The sequence below is a fragment of the Eupeodes corollae genome, chromosome 1 (assembly GCF_945859685.1).
Source record: "Eupeodes corollae chromosome 1, idEupCoro1.1, whole genome shotgun sequence".
In the NCBI taxonomy this organism is placed as follows: domain Eukaryota; kingdom Metazoa; phylum Arthropoda; class Insecta; order Diptera; family Syrphidae; genus Eupeodes; species Eupeodes corollae.
The window spans coordinates 137284701-137312605 of NC_079147.1; the positions used below are offsets into that span (position 1 = coordinate 137284701).

The 27905-nt window shown below is 32.7% G+C and overlaps 2 protein-coding genes and 1 non-coding gene across 4 annotated transcripts; 2 read left to right on the forward strand and 1 right to left on the reverse strand.

Moving 5' to 3' along the window:
• The first annotated feature begins 330 nt into the window (after nucleotides 1-330).
• LOC129941754 (uncharacterized) lies at nucleotides 331-23277 on the forward strand. Of its 2 annotated transcripts, none has more exons than XM_056050465.1 (9): nucleotides 331-1001; nucleotides 4214-4335; nucleotides 4397-4506; nucleotides 4782-4862; nucleotides 4941-5085; nucleotides 5147-5301; nucleotides 7822-7935; nucleotides 20609-20722; nucleotides 22980-23277. In XM_056050465.1, the coding sequence occupies exons 1-9, from the start codon at nucleotides 973-975 to the stop codon at nucleotides 23115-23117; spliced, it is 1008 nt and encodes a 335-aa protein (XP_055906440.1). In that variant the 5' UTR covers nucleotides 331-972; the 3' UTR covers nucleotides 23118-23277. The 2 variants fall into 2 exon arrangements, with proteins under 2 accessions (XP_055906440.1, XP_055906441.1); XM_056050466.1 differs by having other exon boundaries at nucleotides 332-1001; nucleotides 23004-23277.
• On the reverse strand, nucleotides 667-2879 carry LOC129941752 (protein farnesyltransferase subunit beta-like). The gene is made up of 6 exons (XM_056050464.1): nucleotides 2674-2879; nucleotides 2342-2607; nucleotides 1843-2278; nucleotides 1649-1781; nucleotides 1490-1592; nucleotides 667-1422 (listed from the first exon to the last, which is right to left on the reverse strand). Exons 1-6 carry the CDS (start codon nucleotides 2758-2760, stop codon nucleotides 1098-1100), a joined length of 1350 nt encoding a protein of 449 aa, XP_055906439.1. The 5' UTR covers nucleotides 2761-2879; the 3' UTR covers nucleotides 667-1097.
• On the forward strand, nucleotides 15501-15574 carry Trnat-agu (transfer RNA threonine (anticodon AGU)). Its single transcript has one exon. It is a non-coding gene; the product is annotated as a tRNA-Thr (tRNA).
• Nucleotides 23278-27905: the final 4628 nt, after the last annotated feature.

A 27905-nucleotide genomic window follows, 5' to 3' on the forward strand; every position in this document is an offset into this window, starting at 1 on the left:
ATTGCGGTTCTACTATAATGTTTTCACTTTCGTCTTTGCAACATACGGTTTGTGGTTTTCGCTTCACCTGCTTATAAAACTTTCGAACTTCATTTCATTTCTACTTATGAACCTCTCAAAATCTTAGATCGCCCGCTCTCTCTGAGAAGTCTGTTTTTCTCTCTCCTCTTCTGCTCAGAGGTCGTTTGCAGTTCTCCTCTAGCTCTATGCAGCTCCAGTGCGTCTATTATCTCCCAGAACCAAATTTGAATCGAGAGTTCGTGGCTTGCAACTTAATATCAAATGTCATGATGTCCTAACATAAAACCTTCTTTAAATCTTAAGTCTTCTTTTGAGATCCTTATATTGCACTGCGAAGTGTGTTTTTGATTTACAGACTTACAAATAAATTTAAACATTTTTTTTTAAAAACAAATAATTGTCTTTTTTTTAGATGTGAAATTTGCAACAAAACATTCTCTCGTACCCATCAATTGAAGCAACATCTCCTCACAATAATCCACCAACAAAAGGAAGCCCAAATGAATCTTTACACCAAAGTGGAAGTAATAAGCAATGACGATGTCATAACCAGTTAAATTTATATACCTAATCTAATTAATAGTAATTTGATAATAATTTGCGTTTGATAACTCTAAAAAAGAAAAATAAAAAAAAAATAAAGTATCGTGGATAAAGCTATCGCAGAATTTTTATTTGAAAGTTTTCTCGATAAAAAAGTTTGCTTTTGATTTTCTTTTCTATTTGTTTATAGATCATGGAAAGTTTTACATAAAATATATAATTTATTTTTGTTTCAATAATTTATCCAGGCGCAACACAGTCTCAAGAATCTTTTCTTATACTTTTGTTTTGTTTTAACAATAAATTAAAAATATATAAAACAGAAGAACAGCTGCTGCTCTCTACCTCAAGACTACGGCCAGAAGGTTCTTCATATATTATATTTCTCTTTTGGATTTTGGAGCAACAATGATAGTCTTGGGAATCATAAACAGCAGGTACAGCTAACTGTTTTCATTTCTTAAGTGTATATAGGATTTTTTTTTCTTTTTTCTTTTCCTTTTCTATTCATTTAGTTTTTTTTTTGTCTAGTTTCAATACGAACTTGTTGTTGAGTTGTCTTCGGTATTGTCTTCCGATTCGTAAGTTGATTCCCGACCACCATTCTTTGATTTGGACGTACTGTCAGCAGATTCAGAGCGCGTTGAACGATCTACACTGCTTGTTCTTGACTCATTGATTTCTGAGAAATATTGAAGTGATTTTGTAACACTTATTGGTGGAACGTTAAAAAGTGGGTGGGTAGGGAGGAGTTCGTTGGAAGGATCACCTAAAACAATGGGGTACAATGATGATTCACAGTGTTGAGCTATCGATACCCCACTGAGAGTATAACACGTATGATAGAGATCTTGTGGCCTGTGAACATTTTAATTAAGCCAAAATTAAGATGAATAATGGATAAATGTTTATCACTTCTACTTACTTTCCTGGCTTGTCTATGAGTCCACCATTTGGTTTCTGACAGCACAGGAGGATGTATTCTTGGAGCGCGATACAGTCGAAGAGTGATTTTTTAATAGGGTGTCCTGAATTGAATACAAATTTATTGCAAATGCTAAAAAGTTTTATTTTTTGTTTATACCTTCTTTTGATATAATTGCCTCAACAATTGGGAAAATAGCTCCAACCCAAAATGAGTAACATCCATCAACTAACTTGTTGGTTCTTCCCTGAAAGCCACCTTCAAATGTCATTTGTCGCCCAAGAGCCCATCTCTAGAAGCAACAAGTAAACATGAATGATTTGATGGATTAATATTGTAATAGATTTTCTTACCAAAAGGAGCTCTGTATCACATTTACTGCCCTCATTCAACATAGCCAATGCCGATATCGCACAGAATGTATAGCCCCCATGTGCCTCTAAATCGGGTGCCCCACCAAATCCACCTTCATAGGTTTGGCAACTGGCAATCCAATCAGCAGTGCCGGCAAATAACTTGCTCATTTCTTCTTCAGGAACATTAGTTAACTTGGCGCACGAAATAGCACAATACGCTCCTCGGACGTCAGTCTCTCCATCCACATGCAGTCTAAACGAACCATCGGGCTCTCGAATTGACCAAAGAAATTTTACTAACGAATCCCTGTCTATTGCACGGTAAGAAGCTTCCGTTCCAATTATGCACAGACTATTGACTGCTGCATAGGTGGGTGCTAGATGTGCATGTTGTCCTGGTCCGCCGGCAAAGCCACCTTTTGGTGAACGACATCTACAGAGAAAAAAAAATAAACAAATCAGATACCTCCAAAGCCATAGGGCGTCAAAAACTTACTTTTCAAGAAAACCTACAACATGTCCTAGTACTTCATCAGAGAAGTGAAAACTTAGCAAATGGGCTGCATTTAGAATCCAATAGACATTCCATGGACGGCTCGAGTCGAGGCACTCATACTTGGTTGGCAATCGTCGGAGGTATGCCTCGACATAGCGCTGGTGTTCTTCACGAAAGAATTCTGTTAGATTTGGACTATGATAGTGATAGGACAATGATTGCAGGTATCTATCGAAACATTTTTCAACACTGCCTTCAGTTTTTTGCTAGAAAAAATAAGGACATTTCATCCGATGATTCGTTCGTTCGTTTTGTTTTTGATTTAGGTTTACCTGATCGCGGGATGTTATTGTGGATACCTTCTCGTCGTCAAATTTAAAATTTTTCAGTGCTGTATAATCACGGACGTTTATTTCCATTTTAATTTGCAAAGAAATAATTAAAAACAAAAGAAATAAATATATCTATAATATTTGTTGAAAAAGAAGTGACTTCGGTTTCAGTGCACCGTAGTTTCTTGACTTGTCTTGTCTTGTCAAAAAATAGATAGTAAGCTCCTCAAGAATGACAGATGTGAAAAGCTTTGATTCTTACGATATTTTAGATCGTAGATGTACTGTTTGTTTTGTTTCAAGAGAACTGTTTGTTTTAAATATTGCATTTTTTGTTGTACTTTGTTCACACTACTTTAAAATAGTTAGAGGAAAAAGTTTTTCAAAAATATTTTTGCAATCCATTTAACGACATCGGTAAAAACAGCATATATGTATTTATGTTGGCTCTTTGTGCTTCTTCAACTAAATCGAAATATGTTAAAATTGATGTTTTTATTAAAAAATGAGTGATTCACTATGCCCATTACAAAAAAAATAATTAAACCAGATGTCAAAATTAAAGTGGATTTGCATAATTGCAAGATGTTCAATAATTCCTATAAAATACTATATATTTTTTACAGCAAAGTGTAATGGAATGACATAAATTGAAAAATGTAACAAAAACTAAAAATAGAAAGAAAATCGGAAATATTTTATGACATCCAAAAAGTATTGCTGTACAAAGAAAAAAATTTTCTATAATTAGGTACACGGTGTTTTTCTTTAGTTTTAAAATAATAATTAAAAGGTACCTACAATTCGGTTAGGTATCACACTAAACTGAGAAAGAAATAAGTTGAATGAATCTCACAATTTACAAAACGTAAACAATGTAACATAATACATTCAAAAATTAAGAAGAATATGAATTTACTATAATCTTTATTTCTGCATTTCTCGAATCTCCTATAATGCAGAAATGAATGCCCTCTGCATTTTGTTCTTTTCTCTCTATCTTACAAACACTGGCGTAACATTTTAAATGATTTAGTAAAATTTTAAAGCCATTTGAAAAAATGTACTAAATTTAAACATCTTACCATCTCTTAACAATTTTCTTAAGGTAAAATTACAGAATGGCTAGTTTAATTTTTAGTAATTTGCTAAATCTTTATGACATGTACAATTATTCTTATAAAAGCAGAAGATTGAATGGTCCAGTCAACAGTTGGGAATTCCAATTAGAAGGTCCGTTTAAGCGTATTTGCTTTGTTTATTTTTACGAACTGTCACTTTTTAGACATGTTTGGAAGCTCGTTTTTTAATAAAAGTCAATTTATTAGTTAGCAAAACGAAAAGAAAAGTTAAAAAGTTTTAGTAAAGTGCTAAATATTTAGCAAATTGCTTACAAGTTACATTATTAAATGTATCATGTAAGTATTAATGTTTCAAATTTTGCGACATTAATTTTATATGTAGCATCTCTTTTTTGCATGATACTTTTCCGTTGAAATGCTAGCTCTATTTAAAATAATATTAAACTCTTTTATTGCAGAATTTGTCACTGGCTTTTTTACACTTGCATAGCTATTTTGATACCATTTAGTACGTGTTCAATTTCAGTCAACAGAATTATAACTAGAACACCGAAAGATAATGACATTGGCCTAATTTTTGGTAATCCGATCTAAGTGCAAGTGCATGTATTTGATAATTAAACCTAATTTTGAATTTTTAGATATAAACTTTATAAATACGGCAAATGAAGAAAAAGAATTATTAGAATGTCACATTCGTTCGGAAAATGAGTGCTGTATAAATTTGACAGAAAGCATAGTAACCACCAATGTATGTAAATATAAATATATCAAACCAACAAATGTCATACATTTTTAAAACATCTCATCATTTTATTTCGTTGTCACTGAATAGTGAAATATACAGTTAACATTTTATCTCGCTCCAACTTTCTTATTGTAGTGGATGCGAGATGGAATTGTTAGACGTCAAAATAAATCACATAAATTACATTAAACATTTAAACTTGTCAAATTGTTATTGTACACCAAATCTGCTTTGCCTATGAGTTTTAATTGAAATAACAAATTTGTTTAAATTTATAGGCTGGCAAAATTGTTGGTGGTTTCTTTGGATATATTGAACCAGGTGAAATGAAAACTGTTTCTGTAATTTGGCCAACAACTGTAAGAATGTCAAAATAATATTCAAATACCATTAAATTAAATTAATTTCTTTTATTTTCAACTTTTTACTTTACAAAGGAATTATTCAATCGTGTCGGATACTGTGATATTATAATTAGTTCAACAAATAATGTCAAAAACGAAGAAAAACACTTTACTGAAAAATTAAAATTTGACACTAGATTTGCCCAAATAGATCCATCGGGAACGACATTTAGAAAACGTAAGTATAAAAAAGAATTTATTTTAAGAAACTTTAAAGGCTTTTAAACATACATCTACAGGCCCTGATTATCAAGAGTGTTTGAATTGGGATATGGATTTTTTAAATAACTGTACACGCATAAATTGTGAAGAAAAATACTTTGGTAAAAGAAACTTCTATAATATAACAACAAAGATGTGCGAACCTGCTGCAAAATGTGAAGGAAAAAATGAAGTATAATTATTTGTATTAATTATCTGCTCAGTTTTTAACACTTAAGAGATAGGAGGAGTTGGGGGCCTCTAGGAAAAGTGATAATCGTGATTCACGGATTTTCACCGACGAATTTGGTCAGTTTACTGAGGTTTGATATAGCTTTAGTGCTCACGAGCCTCGAACAACGATTAAACCTCATACCTCACTTACTGCTTGAACAGAATGAGATGCAGCTGTAGCTAAAAAAATCACTGTAGTATAAGCTGTCAATAAAAACGGTCACTAATTTAGCAAAGGTCGCCCACAATGGTGTAGCGCAGGAAATTTATTCGGGCATGTTCAACGCATATGAAATTTATATTTGAACTGAATTTGTATGGTAGCATACTATAAAAAAGTTGTAAAACCAGAAAAAATTCTCAAATGCATTGAACGCTCCCAAAAAAAAAAAATGAAAAGTCAAAGAATGAAATGGGTTTCCCCATCTGTCATCTCAAATGTAGCTTGTAGCGTCGCCAAAAGTTAAAGTTGAGTCAACTTGCGCTGCAGCTACTGCTACAGCTACAGCTTCTCATTGTGTCCATGTATACTATTTTCGTATCTTTTAACTTTGACCAGCGTTGCCGCCAAAAAATAAAATTTCGTGCAACGTTTTTTGAAAAAATGTGCCATTTATGAAATTTTCGTGCCATACGAAAATAAAACTGAAGTTGTTCTTTTAAAATAAATATAAATTGTTACTATTAAAAAAAATCACTTCCTCTATTCGTGCATGTAGGTATTATTATTAAAAATATGTATAAATAATATAAAAATATAAATACGTAATAAAGCTTTGTTATAATAATTTAAATAAATAAATTAGCTGAAGGTTAAAATTTTGACAATTATTAGGCCTAATAATTTCATTATATGACATTATAGCATTAATTGTTTTGTATGACAATTTGTTTTCGTTGTTTGTTTTAATAATATTTAGCCTTAAAAACACTCATTTTGCTGATGCACTTCCGTGAGGCAATCATACATTTGGAAATATTAATGAACAATGCTTCATCAATTATATTTTTTAATTCATACAACTTAAGCCTAAACGTGTTTGAATCTTCAAGAAAAACGCTAGCCCGAAATTTTGTCTTATAACATCTTTCTCGCACTATAATAGATGAGAAAATTCTGATATGAAAATATTAAATGTGGCAAAAAACTTTTTTATGTTTGAATTATTTTTTAAACACATTAACATTAAATTAAGTTTTTTTTTTTCAAATTCTTGCGAAAGTTTTTATAGAATATTTGACAATCTTTTAAAACATTCAATTTTTCGTTAGTCTCTAAATTTCGAACCTCTTCTGTGCATTCAAATCCCAAAAAAATATCATCTATTAGCTTACAGTTTTCGGTTTCATATCAAATATCATGTTTGTTTTTTGAAGAATTAACATAATCATCTTTAAAAAAGTTTATTTAGGAAAATTTGGTGAAAAATAGTTATTTCTGAAATTTATACATTTATTTTTGGGGCTTCGCTTTGAAATGACAATAAGTTTGTCTGTAGAAGGTAGAACGTAATCCAAAAAAATTGAAATATGATTTTATTCAGTTATCATTCAGTAGGTCAAGGAGTCTTTTTGACTTTTCACTATTTTCTTCTTTTGCAGCGAGTAGAAAAAAATGAGAAAAAACCATCCAATTTCTTAACAAACATTTAACACAAATAAAAGCCTGAGAATTGAAATCATTTGCCATTTTACTTTGCCTTTTAAGACTGTTTTTTAAAAAACTATATACACCATTGGCTAATTCATGTATTTCTTTCGGAAGAGTAGAGCACGCATTTGAAACATATTTGAAAGAATGTGAAGTTCAACTGCTTGAGCAAATATTGAACTCCCCCTTTTTTACCAATTAAGTTTGATATGGGAATATTATAAGTTTCTAAAAAATTAAGTATGGTTCTTGATACACTGTTCTTTTAATGGATATTGACACTGCGTTTACACTATGAGTTTAAATTTATGTAAAAAGATTTACATAATAAAACGTGCCATATTCTGTTCAAGCAGTTAACTCACCGAATCGGCTAGTTACAATTACTGAACCACCCATTGGTTAGACATTTACATTCTGGGCACCTAACTGTCATAACTTATGGGGTTTTCATGGATACAATATAGAAATTTATTCTTAATTTATATCTGTCACAACACAATTTGAACCTGTTTTTGCATTGCATAGGGCAAAATAAATTGATTTAAGATAAAATCTGCTGAATTGGATTTTTCGGCAGATTCACCCCTCTTTGTACCAATGCTAATCAAATTTTTAAAACGTTTAGGTGGAAATTTGACGTACACTTATACAATGACACAAAAAAACTATTCCAATCGTATTCCATGCGCCACGAAAACAAACATTTTTGTAGATGACCATTATTCTCTCCTGAGTGTGAAAAGAATAAGTTGTGTCTACACTTTTATATAATAATTATGTATTGTAGATAGTTTAAAAATTTGCAATATATTTTTAACTTGATAGATTTATGATATCTACTCAAATGAATGTTTGAACTCCGATGAACTAATGGATCCTGAAGAAATAGAAAATATAAAACGGGGATATTATGAGAATAATACTTTGGATTTTTCGAAGGTGAGTAGACATTTCATACCTAAACTTGTACCTTTGCAAATAAAAAAAATGTATCGTAGAAATATTGTAAATTTTTGTCTTTGCTTAATAAGTGGTATTGTTCTTAGACGTGTTCTCAATTAAAACGCATGTAATTTAATGCTAGGACCAAGAATTAAGCTTTATTATGTAAACAGAAGGGTTTGCCATAATGTTTTAATAATGGTTTCAGGCAAATGGCCACCACGGCTAGCCCACTTTTCGACCTCTGTTTGTATCAATTGGGGCCGTTTATCAGCAATTAGATGCCGAATATTCTCTTCGAAGGTGACAATCTTCTCGGGCTTATCCGGGCTTCGCAAAACCCAACAAAAAATAATCCAACTGGGTTAAATCACACGATCTTGCAGGCCACGCCATAAGCTCACCACCATAATTTGGTAAAAAATTTGCAAAAACGTTGTTCAGGAGCAAGATTACTCAATATGGGACGGCATATAAAACTTAGCATAAATCAAGTGACAGCTGTCAAAAACACGAACTACGAAAAAAGTATTGGGCAAGTTCAGTCGACATAAGGGATTTAAACTTAAGGCAAGTTTTTATTATCTGATTGGCCAACTGTCGAAAAATTTCCTTCCAACTAAGGCAACTTTATTAGAAAGTTGACTGGCAAGTAAGTCAAGAAAAACCTTCCTTACTTCAAGTTAAGTTTATTTATGTCTAAATAATTGTTTAACATGATCAACCGTCATTTTGACATAAAAAAAACATGATTTTTTATTCAACTGAAAGCTAAAAGTTTTTACTCTTTGATTTATTTATGTTCTGCACAATTTCTGCATATTTAAGTTGTGTTGTTAAATTGGAGAAGAAATAAGTAATATTTCTTTACAATACAAAATACAAATCGTGACGGACTTGTAGAGTACCTGAGAAATCTTTTGTAGACAATAATATTTTTGGTAGTTTTTGTACGATGAAATGAAGGTTATAGTGAAGTTAAGATCTGAGTATAAAATAAAAATAAAATTAGGTGGCGCAACAGTCCATGAAGATACAGGGCCTAGTGACTTACAACTCTCAACCATTCCTGTGTGCGAGATGGAAGGAACCTACAGTTTATATGCCGAAACCGAACAGCTAATTTTGAGAAAGTACTTTTTATATCAAGAATTACTTTTAGAGGATTTGTCAATTGATCATTTTTTTGTGCTACCATGTATATTCTACTTAAAACTAAACCCTAAAACAATAAAACAAGAATACCGGCCAAGGCTTAAAACCCCATCGCGACTACCCACTATCAAGTGCCGATTGAAGCTATACCAAAACTGGTTCTCCTGCTTCACCCTATCAGTTCGGTCCCGTTCGGACACAGCCCTACTGAGCCGAAGGAGCTCTGGTCCACCTTGTGCCATGACGTCCCGATTGTACGGGAGTCACCTATCCACGGTTTTTCGTCTGACGTGGTAGATTAGCCAATCTATCCTGTATCAGACTGCATCTATCTAAAAAGAGGAATGCCTCTGGTGGAATGAAGCCGCTCAAGCGTGCACTCTCTAAATACTCGTCGCGTCGTTCGGATAGAACCCCCCGAAAATTAAATTGTTGGTCGAAGATATAGCTCTTGCAATGTGACCTCGAATGAGTTTTATCACGAAATTGTCAATTCTGTTGATTCGTGCCCCGTAATATAGGACCTCGTTGGAATAGTAATGCACGTAATAACATTCGGCTGTTCGATATAAGCAAATTATCTTCACTCTGGGGTCAAGCCGACTGCTGTAAAACAGCCGTTTCGTCAGAGCGAAGGCTCCTCTGGCACTGGTCAGAGCAGCATTTATGTGTCTGTCGAAATATAAATACTGATCTAACCAGATACCGAGACAGTCCAACGCACTAACCATGAGTATGTATGTATAAATTTATGGCGTTTAAAAGACTATCTAGTTGCCTTGGTAAAAATATATGTACCTAGTTTAAAAGTATGCAGTTTACTGTAAATGTTGTCCCTAATATTGTCTGAACTGTCAAGTTATTAGAAAATACTGAATTGAAAATGAATTGGCAAGTATGAATTCCTGGTCCTTGGAAATAACTTAAGTGATATTTATGAAGTGTAAATCATTTTAAAGGTTGATAAGAGCATTACAAAAAAGTTATAAGCAAAGACAATTTAGTCAAAAATAAACTTCTCGAGATTTTTTAAAACAAATGCAAAAAATGTATTTTTTAAGCAACCCAAAAATTAAAAATTTCTCACCCAAAAAAAGAAATTAATAAAATTTGTTGACTAAATGGGCTGCCAGTAGAGATGGCAGAGTAGATTACGTCAGATAATCTACTCGGTAAACTACGTGTAGTTAATTGGATAAATTACACGTTTGATTTGTTTCATTTCCTACCTTAAATTTGTTACGTGTGCTACCTTTACAAAAAACGTTAAATTTCAAAAAGAATTTAAAAAAACAACGAGTGAATAAGTAACGACTAACGATTGAAAAACACTGAAATATACATAAGAACCAAATATGTTGCGTAAATGAAATAAATCAAGGTATTCGAAGTTTTATGAAAGAAAAATGCAAATTTAATAATCATCTGTTGTCGTTCATTTTAAGAGTACCTATAGTGTATATGATATCTATCAATTTTTTGGAACGTTCTAGTTAAGCCTGTTCCGAATTTTCGAGAGTTCGTTTTTCTTTTTTTTTGCAATTTTTTCTTTTCGATGCAATTTGTCAATTTGGTGGTTGAATGGACATTTCAAACTACGTTTTGACGTCTACCGCTACGACTGCTACATTTACGTAGCAGACGTAACAAATGTAGTAAATCAAAAAAAATCGCATTTCTGCCATCTCTGGCTGCCAGCATTGTATTTGAATGTTTCTCTTCAAAATATCGATTGTGCTAATAAAATTGTGGGTCGGTTTACATGTGTCGGCTATATTGTGTACTCAGAAAATAAACTTTTTGCACAACTCTAAACTAAAAGGTTTTTTTTTAAGAAGTGTTAAGGATAGACTTCCGCCAGTTCAACTTTTATCGGAATTTTGTTTAAGTTAAGCCATTGTAACTGTCATATAGCAACAATATGGCAAGTTTTGCATTCTTAAAAAACTTTGAACTAGATATTCTAGTCAAACATGACATTATGATGGTAGGGAAGTATACAAAAGTAGGTCTCCGTTTCCGTCCGTTAGTAGGTCCAAGAAAAATTTGTTTGCTGAAAAGAAAATTCAAATTTTCTTAAAACCAAATGGCTAAGGTAATAGTTGACTATAACTTTTTTGACAGTCAAAGTGACTATCATTTTCATTCCGTCTGTGTAAGATTATTCAACTCAATTCAATTCGATTGAACAATTTTAGATTCAAATTGTCAAAATTCGTTTTTGCCTTTGTGAAATTTTAAATTGATTCTTATAATATCATAATATCTAAATGAAAGAATCAAATTGGCTGTGTTTGAATAAAATTCTTTCTTTTCTTGATTTTTTAGAATTTCGTAAGCTTGTCGGTCACAGGAATGTGTTTTTTAAAAGAAACAAAGTGAACTAAGAAAATTTTCCAACCGTTTGTGTAAGCGTCTGGTAGCTCTATTCGGAATTTTTTTGTGACAGCTTTTTATGTATCAATTTGACCTACGTAGATCAAATTCGATTATTTCGATTTGACAAATAAAATTTTACTTGTATTGCTCCATAATGGTACGCCCTATAGAACCGTTATTATTTTTTTTTAATAATTATCTGCAAAAGCTCTTGGTTTCGATAATATTTGATGATCAAAAATGCATTGTAATTAATTTTTATAAAAAAAATATTGAACATTTTTTGAAATACGATTTCTTGAAATCGCGTAATTTTTTTTAACGAAATTACAATTTTAAACTTAAAAATATTTTTTGGCTCTGATTAAAAAATTTTACGTATAAAAAATTAGCTAAAAACAAAAACGATCTAACGATTTTCAAATAAAATTGTTGAAAATTAAATTTTAATTTTGAGAAATCAAATTACATTAAAATTTTTTAAAACAAACTTTCGTTGCTGATACCTTTTTAAATGTTTAATTCAGGAAATATTTAACAGGCACTTTGCAAACATGAGCAAGTTCTTTTTTACACAGAAAAGAGAAAAACAGTCAAACTTCTTTATAACGAACTTTCAAAGGAACAAAAAATCGCTTCGTTATAAAGAAGTTTTATAAAAAATTCGTCATATAGACACGTCAAGTGTTCTTTTATATTTTCAAAAAAAAGTGTCACAAAAATTTATTTTAAAGAAATGAATGTCAGTTTTGATTTTTGTTTTATTATAAAAATCTTCCAATTTAGTAAGGTGAAAATATGCATCATCTGATGTTTTATCTCTTGTTTCGAATATTATCAAATGCAGTTCACATATCATTATCATCGTGTTTTTTCGAAGAAATTCGATTACAGCATTGTCATGTGATGAGTTGGCTTCTGTGTGAACTTTCTTCGACAAACTTTAAAATTGTGCATTCATTCTTTAAAATTGTCGACAATGTACTAAACGATACACCAAATTTTTCTGCAACATATTTTTTCTTTTCTCCCCTTTTAACTTTTTCAATCATCAATAACTTCTCTGATAGCGAAATAGGTAATTTTTCTACTACATATCCATGCATACACACAGGTTCAAGGCGGGTCATGACACAATTCATGCTGCGTCTAAACTCGTTTCTGAAATCCAATGGAATAAATCAAAACAACAATGCACAGGTTCTGTTCTGGTTGATTTGGAAAAGGCCTTTGACACCGTATGGTTAACCTAAAACTGAGCAGGCTTGGCATAAGCAAGCCATTGTTGTACATACTTTATGATATGATTAACGATAGAAAGTTTGTTGTCAAAAGTGGCAATGTAACTTCTACCACAACATTCTCAATTAAAAATGGTCTTCAACAGGGAGCGGTGAATTCGCCGATTCTCTTCAGCATTTACACCAGCGATCTGATAGGTAGTCTTACAAAGGCAATTGCGTACGCCGACGATCTAATTGCGTACAGAACGGCCCGAAAGGTTGAGGTTATTAGAATTCTCTTGCAGCGTGATTTCGACAAGATTCAGCGATATTGCGACGACTGGAAACTGAAAATAAATGTCCAGAATTCAGAGACAATTCTGTTCCGGACTCCGTTGGCTAGGGCCACGAGGGATACGTGTAAGAATTGGCGCAAGATGGTAATCGTTGATCTTCACGGGCAGTCATTAGCGAGCAAAAGTGTAGTGAATTACCTCGGTATCTGGTTAGATCAGTATTTATATTTCGACATACATATAAATGCTGCTCTGACCAGGGCCAGAGGAGCCTTCGCTCTGACGAAACGGCTGTTTTTTAGCAGTCGGCTTGACCCCAGAGTGAAGGTAATTTGCTACATGGCCCTCATACGGCCAATGATCGTTTATGGTTGTCCTGTGTGGTTCAACGTTGCCCCTTCCCAGATGGAGAAGTTTCGGGTGTTCGAGCGGCAGTGTTTACGACGCTGTACCGGCTTATATCGAACAGCCGAATCTTCTTATGTGCATTATTATTCAAACGAGGTCCTATTCAACGGGGCTCGAATCAACAGAATTGGCGTTCTATCCGAACAACGAGTATTTTGAGAGTGCACGCTTGAGCGGCTTCATTCCCCCAGAGGCATTCCTCTTTTTAGATAGATGCGGTCTGATACAGGATAGATTGGCAGTTCCGTTAATCTACCACGTCAGACGAAGAACCGTGGATAGGCGACTCCTGTACAATCGGGACGTCATGGCACAAGGCGGAGCAGAGCTCCTTCGGTTCAGTAGGGCTGTGTCCGAACGGGACCGAACTGATAGAGTGAAGCAGGAGAACCAGTTTTGGTGGCTTCAATCGGCACTTGATATTGGGTAGTCGGGATGGGGTTTTAAGCCTTGGCCGGCTTACATATTTGTTTTATAGTTTTAGGGTTTAGTTTTAAGTAGAATAGGCATGGTGGCACAAAAAAAAAATACAAAAATAAAAAAAAAAAATAAAAAAAAAACATTAACAAAAAGCATTAAAAAAAAATAAATAATTATTAAAAAATAAAAAAAGACAACAAAATATGAAAAACAAAAAGGTTAGATAGTTAGATTTGCTGCTGTGGTTGTTCTAGTTTTAAATAGTTTATAGGTAGAATAGGTAGTCTAAGCTAGCTTTAAGTTTTATTTAAGGACCTAATTGTAAGTAGTTTGTAAGTAAATATAAAAAGGATACTGATATTAGTTTTTTAAATTTTCTAATGAATACAAAAATAAATGAAATTGAATTGAAGTTAAAATAGATCTTAGGGCCGAAAGACATTAGTATTAGGTATCATTGTTTAACTTAGAGTGTCCGTATGGGACCATTAAGTTAGTTGTAAGTTATGGATAATTAGGCTAGTTTTATGAATTTTTGTCTACTCTAGGTTTAAGATTGAATTAATAAAAATGAATTAAAAAAAAAAAAACGATACACCAAATTTTTCTGCAACATATTTTTTCTTTTCTCCCCTTTTAACTTTTTCAATCATCAATAACTTCTCTGATAGCGAAATAGCTTTTGCAAAAATTCTCGACTTAAACAATTCACCTGTTGATACGCGTAATTTTTCTACTACACATCCATGCATATACACATTCACTTTAAGAAAATTCTTCTCAAAACGGGTAGTTCCGTTTTAAAATGAGGAATACAAATCGTAGTAACCTTTGTTTTAAAATTTTAAAATTAACGTGTGTTTGAACAAAAATAGTTTCGCCACACACTACACAAACATGTTTGAGAGATATTAGTTGCTTGGTACAAAAAACATCTATTTTTGGACACTATAATTTATTAAATAAATTGAAAAACTCGTCCAGCGTTGACTTTAACAATTTTCATGGTAACTTTATGAAAATTGGCATCGGTTTGAGCAAAATTCAATACACACCACACAAACATGTTTGTGCAGGCATGGAAAATTCAAATTTTTTTGATTTTGTTCAAACCGTTTGCGCAAACACGCATCATCGCTACGCACGACTCAAACAGTTCGCACAAACATTTTTACAACAAAATACATTCGTTTGCTCAAACAGTTTGTGTAGTGTATGGGCCCTATTACTTTCGGGACACAAAATAAGTTCCTTATAAAGAGAATTTCGCTATAAAGAATTTTGTTATAAAGAACCTAATTCGTATGAGATATTTCTTAAGGGGAAGGGGAACAAAATGAAATTCTCTATTACGATTACGTTATAAAGAACTTCGTTATAAAGAAGTTTGACTGAAATGAGGAAGTTAACTTTTGTGCTACCACATATTTGTTTATAAATCTAACTGACTACTGTATACTTTGTAAAAAAAAAAAAAACAAGCAAAAGAATGGAATAGAGCATAAACAAGTTCGAATTTAATTTTAAATTGAGTGATTAAACAATGCATTCCGTTGAAAAGCTAAAACTAATTAAATCACAATTCAATATTTTGCATTTTGTTGATAAAGTTAAAATTTTAAATCGTAAAAGCTTTTGGAGAAAATGACAAAAAGCTGCTGTGGCAACAATTAGAAAAGAGGGCGCCGTGGCTTAGTTGGTTAAAGCGCCTGTCTAGTAAACAGGAGATCGTGAGTTCGAATCTCGCCGGGGCCTAAGGTTAGAAAATTAAACCTTAACTTTTTTATTTTAAAATTTGGCTGTAAAGAACATTGGTCGACAAAGTTAAGTTTGTTTGTCAGTTCCACAGCAAAAGAACACTTTTTTCACAGAATTAAGTTATTCTGAATTGGCTTTATAATTTTTCTATCACATCACGTTTTTAAAATATGCCTCATTAAAAACGATTAAACTATAGATTCTTTGTAAATTCCTATATAGTTATGAGTGTGATGCATTTTACTCTTTTGAAGTATTGAGAAACCTTAAATTTAATGCTTTAGGTAATGGTTTGGAAAGATACACTGCGTAGTTAATTTTAAGTGATGATACCCGTTTTAAACATAATTTTTATATTCCTTCAACTAATTTAAAAAACTTGATGTTAAGACGACTAACTCTTCAAAAAAAAAATGACTTTCAAACTGTTTTGGTATGATTTCAATTTGATAAGAGGAAAACGTTTAAAAACTATATAGTAGTTTCACTGAAAGGAAACCTTGACTTTCTCAAATGATAACATTTTAAACTGCCTTACGCAAAAAACCGCAGCTAGCTGTCATATGCGTCAACACTGTTGATTGGTGTGATCTATGGGACTATTCTAATCCCACCTGAAGTGATTTCGAAAAGTATTCAAAATTATGAAATCGATCGAATGATAGAATTCTGAAAATAATTTCACTTAATTTTCAATTCAGATATTGATTTCATTTCACCCGTTGAAACTTTAGTTTCAAAACATTTTTTTTTCTTATTTCAAAAAGTAATATCTCAAAAACCACTCAGATTTGAATAAAGCTATCAGAACGCATTGCTGAAATGTAATTTGGTTGACAGGAACAATAGCTTGTTTATTACCAAAATAATGGTTAGGTCGCGCTACATGGCATATAGCTACAGAAACGATCAATATATTGAAGGAAACTTTTGGTAAGCACTTTACCTATGCAGATAAGTCCGAGACGATTGATGTCTTGGAAGAGAATGTGTGTGCACTATTGCTAACATATACGGCCCAATTGCTACGCACAATGGGAATCGTGGCTGGGATTTATTCGAACCAGACGCGGTGGCCACTTGCCCGAAATCATTTTCAAAATCTATTGGCAAACCCTTATTTTTATAATTAAGCTTAATTCTTAGACATAGCATTAAATTATAAGCTTGAAACATCTAAGAACAACATGCTTTACAAAATAATAACAAGCTAAAGCACAATAACGCGGAGTTTGTAGCGATTTGTTTTAAAGGTATCTACCTAAAACCATTTTAAAATAAATGTGAACTAACTACGCTGGCTTTGAATGACACTCCCAATATGACATTTCGAAATTGGCGCTTCGTGTCGTTAGCAGTTGTGTGTTCTTCATGGCTGGAAAAACCACTGTGTAAGCTTTTTCATCTGTCCTACTCCTCAGGTCTCGTTCCGAGCGGATGGAAAACCGCATTTGTCCAGCCTATTCCCAAAAAAGGCGAATCTTCCTCACCGTCTAATTATCGACCGATTGCACTTACGTCCCTTCTTTCCAAGGTCATGGAAACGCTGATTAATTATCAGCTCAAGAAATATCTTGAAGAACGGAAGCTTCTTAATGACCGACAGTATGGCTTTCGTAGCAATAGGTCCACTGGTGATCTCATGGTTCATCTCACCGAACAGTGGAACAAATCTTTACATAGTTTTGGAGAAAGTAAGATTATTGCACTAGATATTTCAAAAGCATTTGATAGGGTTTGGCATCAGGCTCTCTTATCGAAAATGCGTGCTTTCGGTTTGCATGAATCCCCCTTCATTGGATTAGTAATTACCTTTCGAATCGTTCAATACAAGTTGTATTGGATGGATTCAAGTCTGAAAACCACAAAATAAATGCTGGTGTGCCCCAGGGCTCTGTTCTATCTCCAACACTCTTTCTCATTTTTATTAATGATCTCCTGCCTGCAACATCTAATCCAATACATTGTTTCGCTGACGATAGTACTCTTAGCTTTTCATATTCGTTTTCAGATTCACACCCCTCTTCTTCGGATGTGGAACTGCAACGACAAAATATGATAAGCTCATTAAATTCCGACTTAAACAGCATTGTACAATGGGGAATAAGAAACCGCGTGGAATTTAATGCTTCGAAAACGCAATGCTGTCTTGTATCGTTAAAGCGAAATATACCCCCCCTGAGATTATCCATAAATGGCACTTGCATCGAGGAAACTGAAAATCTGGATATTCTTGGTATGTGTATCACCAACCACCTTTTGTGGAACGATCACATACGCGATGTGGCCAAGGCGATGCAAGAAGTTTTTCTCCCCCTCTGATCTGGCTGTTATTTACAAGACTTATATACGTCCAAAGCTTGAGTATAATTCCCATATCTGGGCTGGTGCTCCTGCAACTTACTTAAGCCTCTTGGATAGTATTGAACGTAGAGCATTTAGATTGATTGGTGATATTACCATCATAAGATCATTTACGTCACTTGAACATCGTCGAAATGTTTCTTGTCTCACCCTGTTTTACCGTTTTTTTAATGGTTTATGCTCTAGAGAAATAGCCAGCTGCATTCCTCCCCAGTTCAACCGTAATACTCGCGCTTCTAGGAATGCTCATCAATATACCCTCGAGCCCATCTTCGGTCGTACTGTCAAGTACAGAGATTCGTTCTTTAGCCGTACTATGCGAATGTGGAATGCCTTGCCACACTCTGTCTTTCCCAGCTATTGCAATATTGGTGTTGTTTTCTGTGTTCATAGCGGATCCTAGGTAGACAGAGACCTTTGCTACCTCAAAGTAGCGTCTGTCGATGATGATGTTTTGACCGAGACGTCGGTGTTGTAGGTCGTTTCTTGATGACAGCATGTAAAGGGTGATTTAAGCTATTATCTTGTTGGCAACACTGGTTTAAACAGCTGACGCACATTTCGTGTTTTGTTTCACTTTCAAACATCTTCAGTCTATAATTTAACAATGAATCGTCTTAAAAACAAACAACGCTTGCAAATTATTGGATTTTCTTATCAAAATGAGTGCTCTGTTAAGAAAGTTCATCGCGCGCTTCTTCCATTTTATGGTCAGTTCAGCGACGAAGCTCATTTTTGGCTCAATGGGTACGCAAATAAGCAGAATTGTCGATTTTCAGCTAGAAGAATTGCAAGAGCTATCAATGTATCCAGAAAAAGTCACAGTTTGGTAAAATTATGGGCCGGTGCCATCATTGGACCGTACTTCTTCAAAGTTGTTGCGAATGTAACTGTGAATGATGACCGCTACCATAAGATGATGACTTGACTTGACTTGCATGAAATGTGGTTTCAACAAAACGGTGCCACATACCATACAGCACTCGCAACAACGAACTTACTTAGAGGCAAGTTCGGTGAACATTTATTTCACGTTCGGGACCGGTCAATTGGCCACCTAGATCGTGTGGTTTAACGCCTTGACACTATTTTTTGTGGGTTATGTTAAAGCTCATGTCTATACAGACAAGCCGGTATCGTGAGATACCGGCCGAAATTTTAGAAAGAGGATGCTAAAATTGGACTAAGCGGGTGGATTATTGGAGGTGCAGTCAAGGTCAACATTTGCATGAAAGAATCTTTAAACATAAAATTATAATTATAAATTACCGTACATCGATCCAACTAACGATTTCATGCATTTTTCTGAATTGTATGTTTTTTTTTTTGAAAAACTTTCTTATAGCTTTTAAAAAATCACTCTATAATTTATTTTGCCTTAATTAAACGGTAGGCCCATTTTTGCCGCCTCTGAATCAATACTCCCAAAAGATCCATTGACGTCATGCTGAGATTTTTCCGATTATGTCAATATCATCAGCATATGGCAGGAAGGACGATGTTTAAGAAACCATATGACCTTGTATAAAGCCTTTTTTGACATCAAAGGTTTCGGTTGAGTTTTTTTTTCATATTTTAAATAGCAGGGCGAGATCTCATGGTCATCCTAAACGGAAGATATGCCAAAAGTTGACATGCCCACACTAATAAGGGCCTATCAGGTTGCTGACAAAGTTCTTTATACGTTTGTTTGTTACGGAGAAGATGATTTTGTAAGCTATTTTAAGTAGACTGATTTCACTATAGTCGACGCAGTTTAGAGGATCTCCTCTTTCCAGTATCGGGCAAACAATATAGTGGTTCTATTCATCGGGTATGCTTTCTTCTGACCATATCTTACAGATAAGTTGGTGCATGCTCCTAATCAAGTTATCCCCAGCTGCTTTGAAGAGCTCGGCATTCAAGCCATCTGCTCTATTAAGCTTTAGCTTAGATATGGCGATCTTTGCTTAGTCTAAGTCGGCGAGACGGGATTGTTGGTTTTCTTCTACTATATTGAATGGATCATCCTGCTTGACAGCGGAATTCGGTTCATCGCCGTCGCCGTTATACTGTCTGCAGAAGTGGTCCTTCTATATTCCCAGGATTGACTGCGGTTCTACTATGATGTTTCCAGTTTCATCTTTGCAGCCTTCGGTTAGAGGTGTATGTACTCCTGAATTTCGTTACTCATGTATGTATAATAAATCTGGAGCTCTCCAATCGGTCAAAAAATCATATATGGACCCAGCTGTTCTTTTATAGCAATGAATACGTACCAACAATTCTTGGAAACCTTTGGATATTTTTTCTGAAATCTCTTTTTTTTTCATTATCTTTTATCTTACACTAACAAAAAGATATGCGGATACCATTTCTATATAAGATTGAACGCAGCTATTCAATCACAACTAACGGAAAATTACTGGTCAGTAAAGTATTCAAGAAATTATGCGTTTAAAAACATAGAAATTATAGGCCGACCAAGTTAAAAACCTACGAACTTTTGGATAGGAACTGTTTTGTTTTGCTAAGTTGATATACTTTAAATTTAGGTAGACTAAGAACTTCAAACCGAGGGGTCATATCAAATACAGTGAAGCATAACATTATATTAAATATTGACAAATTATTTCTATTTCTTTAATCCAAAACACATTAAAAAATTTGTTTCTATTTTAAATACAGCCTAACCATGAGAATGCTAATACAAATGACGAAAATATCTGCCCGTCAGTAGAGATGTATCGTAAAGTCAAAGAACAAACAATTTGGACAGAAATTATAAACGGACTTTCTATAGTAAGTTTGTTAAAAAATAATTTTTGAATCTTCTTTTCGTATAATAGTCGGGTAAAAATAAGCGTTTCACTTGGGAATGGGGGTTTATATGAAATTATATAGAAACACTTAAGGCCCTACTCTAATAGATTTAACAGAGCTTAAGACATCTTAAGGGAACGAACCAATACGCAGCCTTATATGTCACTAACCATAATAGACGTTCCGCTCAGTTTCGTTAAATTTCGCTAACTTTCGCGCAATTACGCAAGAGCCATTATGGTTACTTTTTGTTTTGACGATAACTTCTGATAACTTTTCGTTCGGTTTTGACATTAGCTTACTTTTGGTTAAGTCTATTATAGTTGGGCCATTACAAAACAACATTTTAGTTGAAGATAACACTTCCAGTAATATCGGAGCTCGGGACAATATAACGGTATATCAACACAAGTGAAGTTGGTTTTATGATTTTATGGGAAAAAGGCTATGTTTCGTTATTCAGTAATATTTTTGGCTGATTCGGCAATTTTCGGCATAAAACCTTAAGTTACTTTTTACACTGGATATTTGAAGCACTCTTTTTCGTTTTTTCAAACCTGGGGGCAGTTCCAATTCAACCCTGCCAGTGAGTGTTATGACTTCGCCTGTTATCGAGCGCGTCAGTGAATCTATAGGTCAAATCTTTTTTTGCACTCGTACTGTAGCGAGAGTCCTAAAAGATCTTAACATACATATGGAAATCCGCTGGTCCGGATGGAATCCCCGCTATTGTTCTGAAGAGGCCTTCTTCAACGCTAGCAAAACCACTTCGTAAGCTTTTTCATCTCTCCTACTCCTCAAGTCTCTTTCAAGCCTATCCCAAAAAAAGGTGAATCTTCCTCATCCTCTAATTATGGACCGATTGGACTTACATACGTCACTTCTTTCCAGAATCATGGAAACGCTGATTAATTATCAGCTCAGGAAATATCTCGAAGATCGGAAACTTCTTAATGACCAACAATACTGCTTTCGCAGCAATAGGTCCACTGGTTATCTCATAGTTCATCTCACCGAACAGTGAAGCAAATCTTAACATCGTTCTTAAGAAAGTAAGATTATGGCACTTGATATTTCAAAACAATTTGATAGGGTTTGGCATCAGGCTCTCTTATCGAAAATGCGTGCTTTCGGTTCTCATGAATCAATTCTTCATTGGATTAGTAATTATCTTTCTGATCTTTCAATACAAGTATTATAAGATGGGTTCAAGCCTGAAAAGCACAAAATAAATGCTGGTGTGCCCCAGGGCTCTGTTTTATCTCAGACACTCTTTCTCATTTTTACTAATGATCTCCTGTCTGCAACTTCTAATCCAATTTTGTTTCCCTGACGATAGCTTTTCATATTCGTTTTCAGAATATCATCCCTCTTATTCGGGTGTGGAACTGCAACGACAAAATATGATAAGCTCATTAAATTTCGACCTAAACAGCATTGCTTGGAATTTTCGGTATATGTACCACCAACCGTCTCTTGTGGAACGATCACATATGTATACGCGAAGTCGCCAAAAATACCGCAAGATGTTTGGGTTTTCGAAGGCGATGCAAGAAGTTGCTCCAAGAAGCTTTGAATATAACACCCATATCTGGGCTGGTGCTCCTGCAACGTACCTAAGCCTCTGGGACAGTATTGAACGTAGAACATTTAGACTGATTGGTTATAATACCATAATAGGATCATTTACGTCGCTTAAAAATCGTCGTAAAGTTTCTCGTCTCACCCTCTTTTACAGTTATTTTAACTGTTTATGCTCTAGTGAAATAGCCAGCTGCATTCCTCCCCTTAAACAGTTCAACCCTAATACTCGCGCTTCTAGGAATGCTTATAAGTACAGAGATTCTTTCTTTAGCCGTACTACGCGAATGTGGAATGCCTTACCACACTGTCTTTCCCAGCCATTGCAATATTCAGGAATTCAAAACCAATCAATGTGCACCGACTACTCCTTTCTCAATTTACAAGTGCTCTCACTGTGTCTTTACATAATAAGGGTGGTAATATCCCCTTGAGTGTGCGCTTGTTATAAAAAAAAATTAAGATATCTTCAGTTTCTGTACCTATTTTCATCAAAATGCGAACTATATAATGTTGGAAGATACACTAACATTTTCTATGTTATAACCATTTGCAAACCATAAATTACTATTTTAAGCCCTTCAACTCACACTCTTGAAAAAAGGATTCAAAAAAATTAATATTTTTCCATAACATTTGTAATTTGTTGATAAAGTTGATTTTACTTTTTCTTCTACAGGTGATAGCGACAATTACAATTTATTCTTCAGTCTGCTTTTGTGTTTTTCTTCTCGTTAATTGGATGTCGAAAATGTCTGTCAACAACAACATTCCTCCACATAAGAATCTATAAAGAACTACATCAGTGCCCAGTTCCGTATACGACTAGATGCCTAATCCTTAACACATAATTAATGAGTAAAGGTTTAAATGAATTTAATTATACAAGTCGGTGTTCAAGTTCACTTTATATAAGATGCATTTTAAATACATTAAGATTATTTATAACTCCTGTGAAATGCTTTTGTAAGTTATTGTTCAACTCAAGGCGTTGTTGTAGAATGTAAGATCTAGGAAGAATGAAGAAAAATGCACTTGCACTAAAATCTGAGATTAAGATTTATGTTTACCTTCGTTACGGTTCGATTGAGGTAGACATATCATCAAAGGGGCATCATTTTAATAGTATTTAGCTTCTTTTGAAGTTAGGGTCTGGATTTTAGTTGCAATTTAAAAACTAGAGTTTGAGTTATGTGCAAGAAACTGAATCTCTTTATAAGAAATTCATTACTCATATCGATGACATAATAGATATAGACTTACAGACCGATTCTTCCCAAAGTCACTGATGCGGATGCCTCACATCACAAGTTACAAGAAGAGGTGAAAATAAAAACTGTGATATCCGTCAGAGCAGGTTACAACATTTTTGAAGTTTGATGGATTAACATACACTATATGAATTTTGTAAGAAAATTTTGTAGATTTAATATAAAAATAATATTCTCTTTGAGTTTTCATTTCGTAAGTGGATATAGCTTCTTCTTTGATCTACATTTTTTTTTTTAACTTCTCATAGGAAGTTATTTCTCGACGTTTCAAGGTCCCTAGAGTCGAAATAAAAGATTTTTAGAGAGATGTCTGTGCTTGAGTGTGTTCGTACGTCTGTACGTTCGTGACGTTTTGTTCGTCGTCCATAGCTCAAGAACTAGAAGACATATCGACTTCAATTAAATTTTGTTAGACAGATAATAATGAAGAAAGATTCAGAAAGCGCCCTCAAGAAAATTGAGTGGATGAATTGACAGTTTTCTTACAAAAAAATAAAAACATTATTAAAAGTTCGTGAAAATAGATTTTCGACTTAAATATCTTTTCAAAACTTTGAGATATTGGCTTTAAACTAATTTGATGTTATGAAAAATATTCTTTTCAACATTCAATAAAATTTTGAGTAAAATCGAATCGACAGTTTTTTACAAAAAATAAAAACCTAGAAAAGCATTCCTTAAAGTTCGTGAAAATAGATTTTCGACTCAAATATCTTTTCAAAAATTTGAGATTTCGGTGTCAAATTAATTTTATTTAAAAAAAATATGATTTTTAACATTTGATAAAATTTTGTGAAAAAATTGAATTTTATAGTTTTTTTTTTTACAAAAAATTAAAACCTTAAAAAACCATTACTAAAAGTTCGTAAAAATTGAAAAATTTAGATATTGGCATCAAAATAATTTTATTTCATAAAAAATATTATTTTCAACATTCGGTAAAATTTTGAGAAAAATTGAATTGACAGTTTTCTTACAAAATATAAAAAACTAAACAAAACATTATTAAAAGTTTATGAAATCTACAAAAACCAGTACGCAAATTTGGTAAAAATTGATGTTCGGTTCTCGATATCTCGTGAATGATAGAAGATATTTTGATTTCAAACAATTTCTCATTCATCCAATTTGTATTTGCTTAAGAAATAAAAACTTTTAAGAAATTCTACTAAAATTGGTAAAAATTGGTTAACGACCAAAAATCTGGTTAACAAAAATAGATTTTGAAATCAAACTGTTTCTTCAAATGCAAAATATTGTTGGTAAATTTAAAATTTTTAAGAATAATTCAACGGACAACTTTGAAAAAAAAAAACATGAAAGCCTGCAAAACTTTTCATCAGGACAAATGGACTGACCGGATGGGAAGTTATCAGTGTCCGTCGTATCACAGCCTATTTTTTAATATTGCTTTAAACGAAAATACGTTACGTGGGATCGTAGCGTTAATGACCCCCCTGGGAGATAATTTTTTTTATTGTCCTAGGAACTCCCCTGAATTTAAAACTATCGTATTGCGTTAATGGATATGACTCCCATTATATTTTTAATTATTTATTTCTTAGATTACACATATGAAACAAGATTTATATTTTACTTCCTTGAACTTTGTTTGCCAAAAGTACTATTATTAACAGAGCACTGGACCAAGAACATAATATGAATCGGAATTCAGCCCTTTTCCAATAAAGCAGCACACATTCATCAACTTTTGACCACTGGATGATCCAAGGCAGTCATCGACTGGTTTACAGCAGCTAGATTACCCGACAACACTTTAACATTTAAAAATGAAAAAGAGGCTGGGATGCGACCCACACTGATAACTTCCCATCCCGTCTGTCGATTTGTCTTGCTTAAAAGTTTGTCTTTATGTACTCGTATCAATTTTTACCAAATTTGCGTACTCTTTTTGTAGATTTTATTTTTTATATGAAAAAACGGACTGTTGGATTTTTATATTAAAATTACTGAATATCGAAAACAATATTTTTTGTGAAATAAAATAAGTTTCAAGCCAATATTTTTAAGTTTTGAAAAGCTGTTTGAGCCGAAAGTAAATTTTTACCAAGTAAAACTTGGTATTGTTTTATTTTAGAGTTTTATTTTTTGTAAAAAAAAACTGTCAATTCGATTTTTTAAAAATTTTACCAACAATATTTCTTATGAGATAAAATTACTTTAAAGCCAATACTTAAAATTTTTAAAGAGATATTTGAGTCGAAAATCAATTTTTACCAACTTTTATACATTTTTTTTAGGTTTTTATTTTTTGTAAAAAAAACTGTCAATTCGATTTTTTTTCAAACTCTAATTGAATGTTGACAGCAAGATTTTTTGAAAGATAAAAGTAAATTAAAGCCAATATCTCAAAGTTTTGAAAAGATATTTGAGTCGAAAATCAATTTTTACCAACTTTTATAAATTATTTTTTTAGGTTTTTATTTTTTGTAAAAAAACTATCAATTCGATTTTTTTCAAACTTTAATGTATGTTGACAACAAGATTTTTTGAAAGTTAAAAGATAATTAAAGCCAATATCTCAAAGTTTTGAAAAGATATTTGAGTCAAAAATCAATTTTTACCAACTTTTATAAATTATTTTTTTTAGGTTTTTAGTTTTTGTAAAGAAAACTATCAATCCGATTTTTTTCAAACTTTAATTGTATGTTGACAACAAGATTGTTTGAAAGATAAAAGATAATTAAAGCCAATATCTCAAAGTTTTGAAAAGATATTTGAGTCGAAAATCAATTTTTACCAACTTTTATAATTTTTTTTTTAGGTTTTTATTTTTTGTAAAAAAACTGTCAATTCGATTTTTTTCAAACTTTAACTGAATGTTGACAACAATATTTTTTAAAAGATAAAAGTAAATAAAAGCCAATATCTCAAAGTTTTGAAAAGATATTCGAGTCGAAAATCAATTTTTACCAACTTTTATAATTTTTTTTTTTAGGTTTTAATTTTATGTAAAAAAACTGTCAATTCGATTTTTTTCAAACTTTAACTGAATATTGACAACAAGATTTTTTGAAAGATAAAAGTAAATAAAAGCCAATATCTCAAAGTTTTGAAAAGATATTTGAGTCGAAAATCAATTTTTACCAACTTTTATAAATTTTTTGTTTAGGTTTTTATTTTTTGTAAAAAAAACTGTCAATTCGATTTTTTCAAACTTTAATTGTATGTTGACAACAAGATTTTTTGAAAGATAAAAGTAAATTAAAGCCAATATCTCAAAGTTTTGAAAAGATATTCGAGTCGAAAATCAATTTTTACCAACTTTTATAAATTTTTTTTTTAGGTTTTTATTTTTTGTAAAAAAAACTGTCAATTCGATTTTTCTCAAAATTTTTCAGAATGTTGAAAACAATATTTCTTATAAGATTAAATAAAATTGAAGCCTTAATTTCAAGTTTTTGAAAAGATATTTGAATCGATATTCAATTTTTACGAACTTTGAATAATGTTTTTTTTTAGATTTTTATTTTTTATAAAAAAACTGTCAATTAGATTTTTCTCAAAATCTTATCAGATGTCAAAAACATTATTTTTCGTTGCACAAAATTGTTTTAGAGATAAAATCATATTTCAGTCGTAAAATTTTGGAGGTGACAAATTTTTTTTTTCAGTTTTATTGATTTAAAAAAAAAAACGTTATATTGATTTTTTTCAAAAAATATACCTGTTTGGTATCACGTTACAATCTATTATATAAAATTTAATTCAAGTCTTTAGCGTTTTTGGTTCGTAAGATATTTAGGGTTAACCAAAATTTTCACCATTTTTTCAAACTGCTATAGTAAAAAAACCACCCACGCAATTTTCTTGAGAGCCCTTTCTGCATCTTTCTGCCTTATTATCTGTATAACAAAATTTATTTGAAGTCGATATCTCTTCTGGTTCTTGAGCTATGGACAACGAAAAAAACGTCGCGAACGTACGGACGTACGGACGTACGGACGTACGGACGTACGGACATACGGACGTACGGACGTACGGACGTACAAACGTACGTACACACGCACGCACAGACATCTTTCTAAAAATCTTTTATTTCGACTCTAGGGACCTTGAAACGTCGAGAAATGTCAAAATTTTCAATTTGACAAATCGGACCCATTACAATAACTTCCTATGGGAAGTTAAAAATGTCACGAGGGCATAAACAGAGAATTACTTTAAGGGTATGTCTCCCGCAGAAGCGAACTCAGAACTCATGTAAATGAATTTGAATGTATTAGTGAAAGATCGTTACTCTCTTCATTATCAAATTCAAAATTTGAATTTCCAATTACTCTATATTT